At 46.3% G+C, this 10848-nt stretch overlaps 1 protein-coding gene and 1 long non-coding RNA gene across 3 annotated transcripts; both read left to right on the top strand.

Annotated features, from left to right (window-relative positions):
- The first annotated feature begins 236 nt into the window (after positions 1–236).
- LOC137898746 (uncharacterized) lies at positions 237–1644 on the top strand. Of its 2 annotated transcripts, none has more exons than XR_011105617.1 (4): positions 237–299; positions 400–426; positions 796–818; positions 1346–1644. It is a non-coding gene; the product is annotated as an uncharacterized lncRNA (long non-coding RNA). The 2 variants fall into 2 exon arrangements; XR_011105616.1 differs by having other exon boundaries at positions 254–299; positions 397–426.
- Positions 1645–2936: 1292 nt separating this feature from the next.
- Positions 2937–10706, top strand: LOC137898475 (protein cereblon-like). Its single transcript, XM_068742515.1, has 11 exons — positions 2937–3020; positions 3245–3357; positions 4393–4595; positions 4856–5005; positions 5874–6018; positions 6821–6883; positions 6967–7051; positions 7138–7253; positions 7706–7770; positions 8545–8676; positions 8975–10706. The coding sequence occupies exons 1-11, from the start codon at positions 2948–2950 to the stop codon at positions 9156–9158; spliced, it is 1329 nt and encodes a 442-aa protein (XP_068598616.1). The 5' UTR covers positions 2937–2947; the 3' UTR covers positions 9159–10706.
- Positions 10707–10848: the final 142 nt, after the last annotated feature.

Genomic DNA, 10848 nt, shown 5'->3' with positions numbered 1-10848 from the left:
ATAACAGGAGACAGGATAATAAAGGTTTCGGTTGTAACACCTGGCGTTACGCTACAAGAGGCAGGTGCAGCGTAACGCCATAGTCCTCAGTCTGTGGTCGGTTACGTGAGAACTTCAATAGGATTGGTGCAATCAACGGATGGAACGTTACAGGAGAGAGCCTGACGTCACTACATACTAGACTCCATCTCCCGAGCGGTTAGAGGACGCAGTCGGCGCTTAATTATGACGTGTATCCCGTATAAAAGTCGCAGTCTTTCTTCGTCACATCCTCTTTCCGCTGTTCTTCTCTCTTGGAGGTGAGTGGGAATTTGCTGCCGCAAAGAGAATCCGAGTAAATCCACAAGGTTAACAGGTAATCCGCAGATACTGATCGTGTTGTGTGTTTCCATCTAGCAGAATCTTCTTCACGCGATGAGAGCAAAGGTAAGTGAATCAGCCAGCGGCCGCCATTACAGGATTCCTGCGCGCTTCCCCTGCTAGCTAGTCATGCTAGCTTATTTAGTAGCCGAGGTTAGCCCTCGTTTCTGCCTTGCGTTGTCTGTTAGCTGAGATTTACTCTGGATTTTGTTGGCATTAACAACGTTAGAGTTGAGAAGTCCCAATTTAATATCAACCGCATAGTATGTGGCAATAGATGAATAGTGTTGTATTTTTAATATGTTCACGAATAATAAATTACAAGGTATATTTATAGAACTAAGTTACCGGTTTCTGTATTTTACACATGCATGTTGCCTACTTCATCAATAAATGCATACTTGATCTCATCTTGTTTATTTCTTACCTTTTTAGTGGAGAAAGAAGCGTATGCGCAGGTAAGACGCAGTCTTCGTGTCTCTTTAGTTGTGGCTCTATGCAAACTTTCAAAGTCTAATAATTTACTTGCTGCTTTAATTAGCCCAAATTCAGTTTGTAATGCACTTGGAAGTTGTGCCGCTGAATTCATTAAATTATGGGGGTGCCACTTGGAAATTCAATTGTATGTTGAGTCAGTGCTATAATTGGCCATTTTGTTACCTGACCTGTGACGATCCATTTTAACAGGGTTTGTACGTCCCCCAAAATATTATGAGCGCTGATGGACCCAGCTCAAATATTTTATTTACAAACGTGTTAGCTTCTAACCTGCAATTTTGAAATGCTGTAATTTTATGTCCATTGTTTGTTTCTGTAGTGTGCTTTTGAAACAAACTTTAAATCCATTACCAAGTGTCAACAAGCTAAAAAACCACACTTGAATGCTTTAGTATGAAGTTTTTTAAATTGAGGTATAAGTTTCATGACCACTATTTTAAAGTGATCCTTATTTACTGATGGTTGCTGTTCCTCATTTTCCCAACAGACTGAAGCGTAAAAGGCGAAAGATGAGGCAGAGGTCAAAGTAAGGCCTGATCCATGGCAGCTGTGCTCCCATCAGAGCCAGTCCGGTTTACCTGCGTGTGGCTGGATTGGGTCATGGAGCCTCCGTCTGTGCGATCGGGTCTTCACAGCCGTGTCGAATGAAGCCGGTTCTGAGGGTGGCAAACATGCTGGGAAGACCTCGTCTACATCAGAGCAACCGCTGCTTTGTACATGGACCATAATACATACCTTTGCCAACGACTGTAAAGTGGTTTGTTGAATAAATGAACATGAAACAAGTCTCAGTCAGTATTTTTCATGCTCCAGGTTGTAGTCTGGGATGTACTTTGGTCTGTTCATGTATCTGAACGTGTTGTACCTATCGCTTTGGTGTTTGAGTGTTAAGTAAGGAACGTTTAGACTGAGTTCAAAGACAGATTTTTGCAGAGTTTGGGAACTCCATTGGCTGTGAAAATGAAATGTGTGCAAATAATGGGACGGCTAATTGTTTAAGGTGTGTGTGGGGACCCTGAATGCCTTGGCTATGAGTATATTCTAAAACCAATGACGGTCACAAGAAGAATCGAAGTATCAAACCACTTAATGGCGTAGAACATCTCAGCTGGAATAAAGCTAAGTGACATGTTGCATCTAGTAAATCCTGGTATTACTTCCTAATCCGTAGCAGGATAATACAGAGCATCTTGTACTCGGCTGGGTTTGTCTGGCAGGTCACAAATGACCTTATGGTGGATCCCTCGGAGTAATACTGCATTCGTGTGAGGGGAGAGTCAGCTCTGATGGGACAAATTCAGCCACAGCCCGCCGTTAGGGGGCGCGCGTGACCCGTCTTGATGTTGTAGTCCAGCACGCCGTTAGGGGGCGCTCGTGACCCGTCTTGATGTTGTAGACCAGCCCGCCGTTAGGGGGCTCTCGTGACCTGGTTTGATGTTGTAGTCCAGCCCGCCCATATGGGGCGCTCGTGACCCGTCTTGATGTTGTAGTCCAGCACGCCGTTAGGGGGCTCTCGTGACCCGGTTTGATGTTGTAGTCCAGCCCGCCCATATGGGGCGCTCGTGACCCGTCTTGATGTTGTAGTCCAGCACGCCGTTAGGGGGCTCTCGTGACCCGGTTTGATGTTGTAGTCCAGCACGCCGTTAGGGGGCGCTCGTGACCCGGTTTGATGTTGTAGTCCAGCACGCCGTTAGGGGGCTCTCGTGACCTGGTTTGATGTTGTAGTCCAGCCCGCCCATATGGGGCGCTCGTGACCCGGTTTGATGTTGTAGTCCAGCACGCCGTTAGGGGGCTCTCGTGACCTGGTTTGATGTTGTAGTCCAGCCCGCCCATATGGGGCGCTCGTGACCCGGTTTGATGTAGTCCAGCCCGCCGTTAGGGGGCTCTCGTGACCCGGTTGGTGTTGAAGTCCAGCCCGCCGTTAGGGGGCGCTCGTGACCCGGTTTGATGTAGTCCAGCACGCCGTTAGGGGGTTCTCGTGACCCGGTTGGTGTTGAAGTCCAGCCCGCCGTTAGGGGGCGCTCGTGACCCGGTTGATGCTGCATACTGGAGACGCCATAGAAGAAGAGTTAGTTGTAAACACAAGGCTATGGCTGACGAGAGAGGAGGAGGTGAAGACAACATTAACGACAACATGGGGAATCGGTTACAGCTGTTGCCAGGTAACAGTCACGCTCGCCGTTAATCGACGTTAACGCCAGAACAGCGTTTGTTTAATCTCCCACGAAACGGCTCGCTAACGTCAGATCACGCCCTGATTGCTATCCTTCCACTTTCATGTTTGTGTCGTCATAGTGACGTGTAACGATAGTTTTAGGGTTGCTTTGGTTAGCTGTCGCTGCTCTCACCGTTAGCTTCTGACGTAACGCTGGCTGTGCCATGACAGACAATGAGGAAGAGGAGGAGGAAGATGACATGGAGGCTGAAGACCGTGACAGCGACGAGGCAGAGATCTCCAGCACGATCACGTTTGATCCCAGTCTTCCCACGTCACATGCTGTAGGTGGTGCCTACAGTATTACATAGTAGTACATAGTATTACCTTCAGAAGGTTCACAGTATTACCTTCAGAACGTTCATAGTATTACCTTCAGAACGTTCATAGTATTACCTTCAGAAGGTTCGTAGTATTTAGGCCTTGCTAGCCCCGTGCTAACTCTGAGCCCTGCCCCAGTACCTGGGCTCAGACATGGTTCGTAGTATTACCTTCATAGTATTTAGGCCTTGCTAGCCCCGTGCTAGCTCTGAGCCCTGCCCCAGTACCTGGGCTCAGACATGGTTCGTAGTATTACCTTCATAGTATTTAGGCCTTGCTAGCCCCGTGCTAACTCTGAGCCCTGCCCCAGTACCTGGGCTCAGACATGGTTCGTAGTATTACCTTCATAGTATTTAGGCCTTGCTAGCCCCGTGCTAGCTCTGAGCCCTGCCCCAGTACCTGGGCTCAGACATGGTTCGTAGTATTACCTTCATAGTATTTAGGCCTTGCTAGCCCCGTGCTAGCTCTGAGCCCTGCCCCAGTACCTGGGCTCAGACATGGTTCGTAGTATTACCTTCATAGTATTTAGGCCTTGCTAGCCCCGTGCTAGCTCTGAGCCCTGCCCCAGTACCTGGGCTCAGACATGGTTCGTAGTATTACCTTCATAGTATTTAGGCCTTGCTAGCCCCGTGCTAACTCTGAGCCCTGCCCCAGTACCTGGGCTCAGACATGGTTCGTAGTATTACCTTCATAGTATTTAGGCCTTGCTAGCCCCGTGCTAGCTCTGAGCCCTGCCCCAGTACCTGGGCTCAGACATGGTTCGTAGTATTACCTTCATAGTATTTAGGCCTTGCTAGCCCCGTGCTAACTCTGAGCCCTGCCCCAGTACCTGGGCTCAGACATGGTTCGTAGTATTACCTTCATAGTATTTAGGCCTTGCTAGCCCCGTGCTAACTCTGAGCCCTGCCCCAGTACCTGGGCTCAGACATGGTTCGTAGTATTACCTTCATAGTATTTAGGCCTTGCTAGCCCCGTGCTAACTCTGAGCCCTGCCCCAGTACCTGGGCTCAGACATGGAGGAGTTCCACGGCCGTACGGTCCACGATGACGACAGCTGCCAGACCATCCCCGTGCTGCCCCACACGGCGGTGATGCTGGTCCCGGGTCAGACGCTGCCCCTGCAGCTCTTCAGGCCCCAGGAGGTCAGCATGATGCGGAGCGTCATTCAGAGGGACCGAACCTTTGCTGTGCTTGCACACAGGTACCAAATACACAGACGTGATGCATGGAGGACAGCTCTGGATGTCAAGCTGCTTGGTCACAGCGGCTTCCAGCTAAATCTTTGACAGTATATGTATTTTGTCCTGACTTGAGATTTCTAATTTATAATGAAAGGCTATTAAAAAACCCAAAAAAGACGTTATCATCATGGGAAACGTATTATTCAGTGTTTGAGGAGCCCAAAGGAGACGTAAGTAGCCTGAATATCTCGACCCTTTCCCGTTCCGTCTGTCTCTGCAGTGATGCAGGTGAGTTGCAGGCAGAGTTTGGGACAACAGCTGAAATCTACGCATATAGAGAGGAGCAGGAGTATGGCATTGAGACCGTCAAAGTTAAAGCTGTTGGAAGGCAGAGGTTCAAGGTGCATGAGATAAGAACTCAAGCAGACGGGTGAGTTTAATCAAGTGTAAACCAAAGTACTGCCAATGTTTGAATTAGAGCAGCACTCTATGGTTAAACACGGAAACATCTGTCCCGTGGTTCTCACATCGATGGACAAAGTCACATTCATCACGTAGAATCAGATCAGAATCGGATCAGAATCAGAATCAGAAGGTGTTTATTGTCATTGTCAATGTTTCTCTGTGAAGTCGTGCTACATCTAACAGTAATGACAAAATACAAAAAACATACAAGTACACACACATCACAAAACGGCAGCATATTCAAGGTCCATGACATCACTGCACATTTAAAGCTGCCAGTCAATCTTTATAAGGGCCCCCCCCCAATGACTCAGGTTTGCTCTCCTCGCTCACCACTAGAGGGCAGACTAACTCTTCTCACGCTCATCTTCATTTGTTCAGTGCTGCTAAACTCAAAGCTTACACATTTGATAATGATAATAAAAATAGACAGTAATTTGACGGCCAGTCTTTCTTCCTCATCTAGATGGAAGTACAATAAATAATGAAAGCATCCATCTCTATTATACTGTCTTCATCATTGGTTTGCGTCCTCCAGCGCTCATAGAAATAGAATGAAGCCCTCATTCAGACTTATTTCCATCACTTCTAGATGTTTTTGTCTAATTCATATATAATGGTTAGCATAGAATTGAAGTTATTCTTCTGTTGTGTTGTGAAGTGATCCTCATCATTACACACATGCATGTCCCGCACCGCATGCCATCCAGCCGGCACACTGCTAGTTTACACTTTTAATACTCTGCTTGGTTTCAGTTGACTTTCTTTGATCTCGTTCTGGTTTCCCTCTTTGTCCGTGTCTTTTTTTCTAACCTCTGTCATTGGCTCCCCAGGATCAAACAAGCCAAAGTGCAGATCCTTCCAGAACGCATCCTTCCAGATCCCCTCTCAGCTGTGCAGCTAGCACCTCTCTCCAGACTCCACATGCACCCGTCCTCCACAGCCACCAATCAGGGCTGTTGGAGTAACTATCAGCAGGTCAGAAACACACTGAGAAAGATTCTAACCTCGTCTCGCTGTTATACACACACCAAACGCTGCATATATTTCTGTGTAAGGACCCTAAAGCAGCTCATCCCCCCTTTATGTGCTTGTGTGAAATGTTCATTTTATTCTATTAATCTTATTATACGGTCTTAGATAAGTGGGTCAACAGACTTCTATAGTTGTACAAAGCTTTCAGTCCTTCTCATCCTTAGTAAATGGTATAATTAAATACTGTTTATAAACTTTGACACTTTATGAAGTTACGTCACGTAGATTTTAAACAATAATTTAATTCAAGTTTTTTTAATGACTGAAAATCTGCTCTCAAGGGGTTTAAAAAAAACAACAAAATATCAATACTTCTCTTATTTGATCACCAAAGCTGCTTTTACTTATGGTGCGATGCAGTAAATTAAGAAACGTCGTGTCTTTAACACAAGCCATGCGTTGGCAACAAATACAACATTGATGAGCTCTTTTCCACCCAGAGTTAATTTATTCCAAATGAATAGTCTTGTAATAATTGTTAGTTGTATCTATGCTGATTAGTAATCAAGGAAATGCTAATGCTGCAGTAATATTTCAGACTAAAGCAAGAGTCCAGCGTTTTGGGGATGTGAGGAATTGTATTTAAGTGCATTGAGGTAGAACAACTTGGATGTCCATTTACTTTTGGCAATTCTACAATTGGTAATAATGGTAGAGAAGAGAAACGGTGTGCCGGTCCTTAGCTACTAAGTAATTGTAATCAATCGGTTGAATTCATGAACGCTGCACCGTCTGTTGATCTCAGAGGAAGTTTCTCTGCGCCAGCCTGACGCCGTGGCCCCCCTGGGTCTACGCCCTCTATGACTCTGTGAGTACCGCGGCCCAGTGCTGCTAATTCTATGCTAAAACAGGAAAACACAGTCCAACCGCTTCACTCTTTCACTCTTTCAGGAGTCGCTCATGAACAGAGTGAAGAAACAGCTCCACGAATGGGACGAGAACCTGAACGACGCCTCCCTCCCGACGAACGCAGTAGGTCAGCCGCTGTTCAGTGTATTACGAAGGGCCGCGCTCACGTCTCTCTGTCCTTCCGTGTTTTCATCCTTCTCCTTCCTGTGTCAGACTTCTCGTACAGAGTCGCTGCATGTCTGCCGATAGACGACGGTCTGAGGCTCCAGCTGCTGAGAATCGGCAGCGCCATCCAGAGACTCCGCTGCGAGCTGGACATCATGGACCGGGTAACGCTTAGACGCCACTAACGGCGTTTCCCCTCCCCTGCTGTTGCTTGGAATTAGCTTAGCAGTGGAAGATCAGACTGGTTTGGTGTTCCAGGTTACGATCTCGTCTGTCATACATGTTTACCTTGTTATGTAGAATGGATGATATGCAGTATTACTGTAGTGTAAAACGTGTTTTCATTATGAGTTTCACCTTCAAGACAGACGATAGCGCTAACAGCAGTGTGCCGTGGGGGGGTCGGACGGGGCGTAGACACTTTATGCAGTAATTGTACCTTACAGGTACTCCTCTGGAGGGCTTTGTGTTCATGATAGCATCCTTCTGTTTGAGGACTGTACTTGTCGTACTGGCGTGTCCCATCACTTCCGGACGCCACGGTCACGTTGATTGATCATCTCCTGCTTCGTCTCCATCGTGTGGCAGCCTTTTGACTCTTGCCTCTCGTTTTCAGTGCACGTCGTTGTGCTGCAAACATTGTCAGGACACAGAGATCACCACAAAAAATGACATCTTCAGGTGAGAACGAGTCAAATTCATTTAGTCAGTCAAAGGTGTGTTCGCTTTGATGTCAGTAAAGGCAGCACAGAAGAGCACTCAGAGAGCACAGACCTCCGCCAAGCAGCTCGTTCCCCCCCTAACTGGATCTCCACCGTCCACATGGTGATCTGGATCAGCACCAAAAGGGTCTACATTGTTTTTGGTATCTTTAGACATGAAGAGTCAAAGTGAATCAGAGTTGATGTGTATTTTTAGCTGATTTCTGAATCAATAAATTGAGTTTTCAATGTTAAAATGTAATATTTGTTCCTGACCTCATTCTGGATCTGATCTGGATGACATTTTGCAGGAGGGTTCATATCGGACCCCTTTATGACAGATTTTTATTGAGTGAATTGAACACATATTTTACAAGGTATGATTTTTTTGAAAACGCCTCCATTATAAGTAAATGGCTCAACATTTAATCATTTAATGGATCTAAGTTAGAACAAGATCCTGCTAATAAACAGACAAACAAAAGCCATCAAAAGCAGAACCTCCTTGTTGGCGATAATAAGTGCTTATTGTCCGTACCCCCACACACACACACACACACACACACAAGCACACATGCACTTTGTCAAAAACAGTGTGTTTGTAACATCCGTTTGTTATGAAGGATTTGGTTTCGGTGTTTTTAAATGACATTTTCTGTCCCACTGCTTTTTGTTTTTCCTTCAAGTGATGATTCTGATGGAAACATTTCTTGACGTGTCCCCCCTGTCCCTCCTGTCTCTTCTGTCCCTGCAGCCTGTCTTTGTACGGCCCCATGGCTGCATACGTCAACCCCCACGGCTACGTCCACGAAACTCTGACCGTCTACAAAGCCAACAACCTTAACTTGGTTGGCAGGCCGTCGACACTGCACAGTTGGTTTCCAGGGTAACGGTACTCCTTCTGGCTGTTACACAGTCCTTCCTGCGGCTTTCAGCGCTGTCAGAAGTCCATCGACCGGTTTATGAACGACACCGTTCTGGTTCTGGTAAAAAAGAAAGAGCGCAATCTTTGGCCGGTTCCTGTCTCCAGTCGGTCAACCTTTGAAATAGGCCTTGGTTGATGTCCGTAAAGTTTCCAATCAGGGAAGGAGGTGTTTTCTTGTGTGTGTGGAAACACTATTGCCTGCAGATTATTTCTCTTGGTCATAAAAAGCACCAAGTGACCTTTCTTCCTTTGCTCTTAGGTACGCCTGGACTATTGCTCAGTGCCGAAACTGCGGGTCTCACATGGGGTGGAAGTTCACAGCCACCAAGAAGGACTTGTCTCCGCCTCGTTTCTGGGGTCTGACCCGCTCAGCCATGCTACCCCGTATCCCCCACAGCGATGCGGAAGAGGGGCGAGAGGGCTCTCGGCTCTTCTGCCTGTGATGACGGCCAAACATTTATCACACCCTCCTCCAGCCTGGATCTTAAGGCTTAGATTACTCTTCATAATCGATCTATCGTTCCTCCAGCCACCCGTCGTATCAGTTGAAAGGTCATTCGGCCTTTCTTATGGCACTCAAAGAGCAACTGGAAAGAGGATGGAGGACATGAAGGTTCCTGAAATATGGAGGCAGCAGACAGAAAACATTCTGTTGCAGTCGATTGACCAAACTAAGTCCATGCCAGGAGGCGGCGTCCGCGGCGTGCAGCTGCCGGGTCTGTTCCGCGTCCTGCAGCAGAAACACAAACGTCAGCTCAACGCCTAACTACACTGCGTGGGATGGCGACGGTGGATATAAAGTTGCTCTCAATTCAGATCCAATTTATTCCGTGATGTAAGCGCAGATCCTTGTAGAGGCTTCAGAAATGAATGAATGAATGAATGAATGAATGAATGAAGACGCTCGTCTCTGCTGCCAGAGGTGATTTTTGGAAATACGTTTGTTGTATTTTTGTATGCAAGAAACTTTGGAAAGTGATGTACAATATTGTGGAGACATTGTGATAGTTATTATCATAGCAGTTTTGTCATGTAATAAAACACTGAGGGGACAAAGCGTAACCTGCTCTATATAGTCAGTGTCTGTTTAGTATTCAGGAACGTCTGATAATGTGCTGCCCCATGAATCCATTTAACGGGGGGGCGGGGGCATTAACCTCCGGCTCTGGTTGTTTTCTGAGGTTTGTTAACGTTCACAGATGTGAAGGGAAGTGATGATGAGGTTTGGATTTAAGTTTTCTTTGGACTCTTCTTGGGGATGTTAATTCTGCAAGATGAAGAGTAGAACTGTTGTTTCATCGCGATCGTTCTGGAAGAAATCTCTTTAACGTCGCAGCACGGAAACATGCAAAAGATGTGCAGGTGCCTACATTACCCACAAGGCAACTCAACTGCTGATCAGAAACAGGAACAAGTCGATGCTTTCCAACTCTTTATCATTGTAAAACGTGTAAACTTGTTCCCTCGACTGGCATCACAGATTTGTAAGATATTATATATCTTGCTGAGGGGAATTGAGGATTTTACCACGGAATATTCTAGAAGTATGACGGTCAGACTTTGATCCACGGCAACCAGTAAAGCGGCTGCTTGACAGGTTCCTCAGAAGGTCTGTTGGGTTTCCCATGAAAAGCAAACATGCAGGTATCCTGCGACGTCTTCATCGTGCAGCCTGAGACCTGGGACGATGAAGCGAGCTCTAATGAGCAGGTATAAAATGTGTGAAGTCTTCCATGGATTTCTGTTTTCTATGGACGAATCTCCCGACTCATTGTGTTTTGTGTCGGCACATGAGGTTGCTGTTTATTAATCTTTCATGCAGATACTCGGGCTGAGGGTGATTTGCATGCTAACACAGAGTCTAATGAGCATCTTGTTGCATTGCAGAAGACATGATGTTGACAGGGCTTTGAACTTCTTTCTCTTCATCTGTATATCTCAAATGCTGCCGACTTGTTTTGTGAGTTTAACGATGTGTCCAATAAAATTTTCGCTTCATCTGCTTGGAAGTGGATATTCTTTTGTTGCGCATGTTCAACTTTTGCACCTCGGAAAGTGTTTATTAGTGCCTTATTTTATTTTATACTACTGTCATTATGGAGGAATATTTAAGTTAACATGAACCTTTATAGG

Source organism: Brachionichthys hirsutus, chromosome 8, assembly GCF_040956055.1.
Source record: "Brachionichthys hirsutus isolate HB-005 chromosome 8, CSIRO-AGI_Bhir_v1, whole genome shotgun sequence".
Lineage (NCBI taxonomy): Eukaryota > Metazoa > Chordata > Actinopteri > Lophiiformes > Brachionichthyidae > Brachionichthys > Brachionichthys hirsutus.
This window is presented reverse-complemented; position numbering and strand designations above follow the sequence as displayed.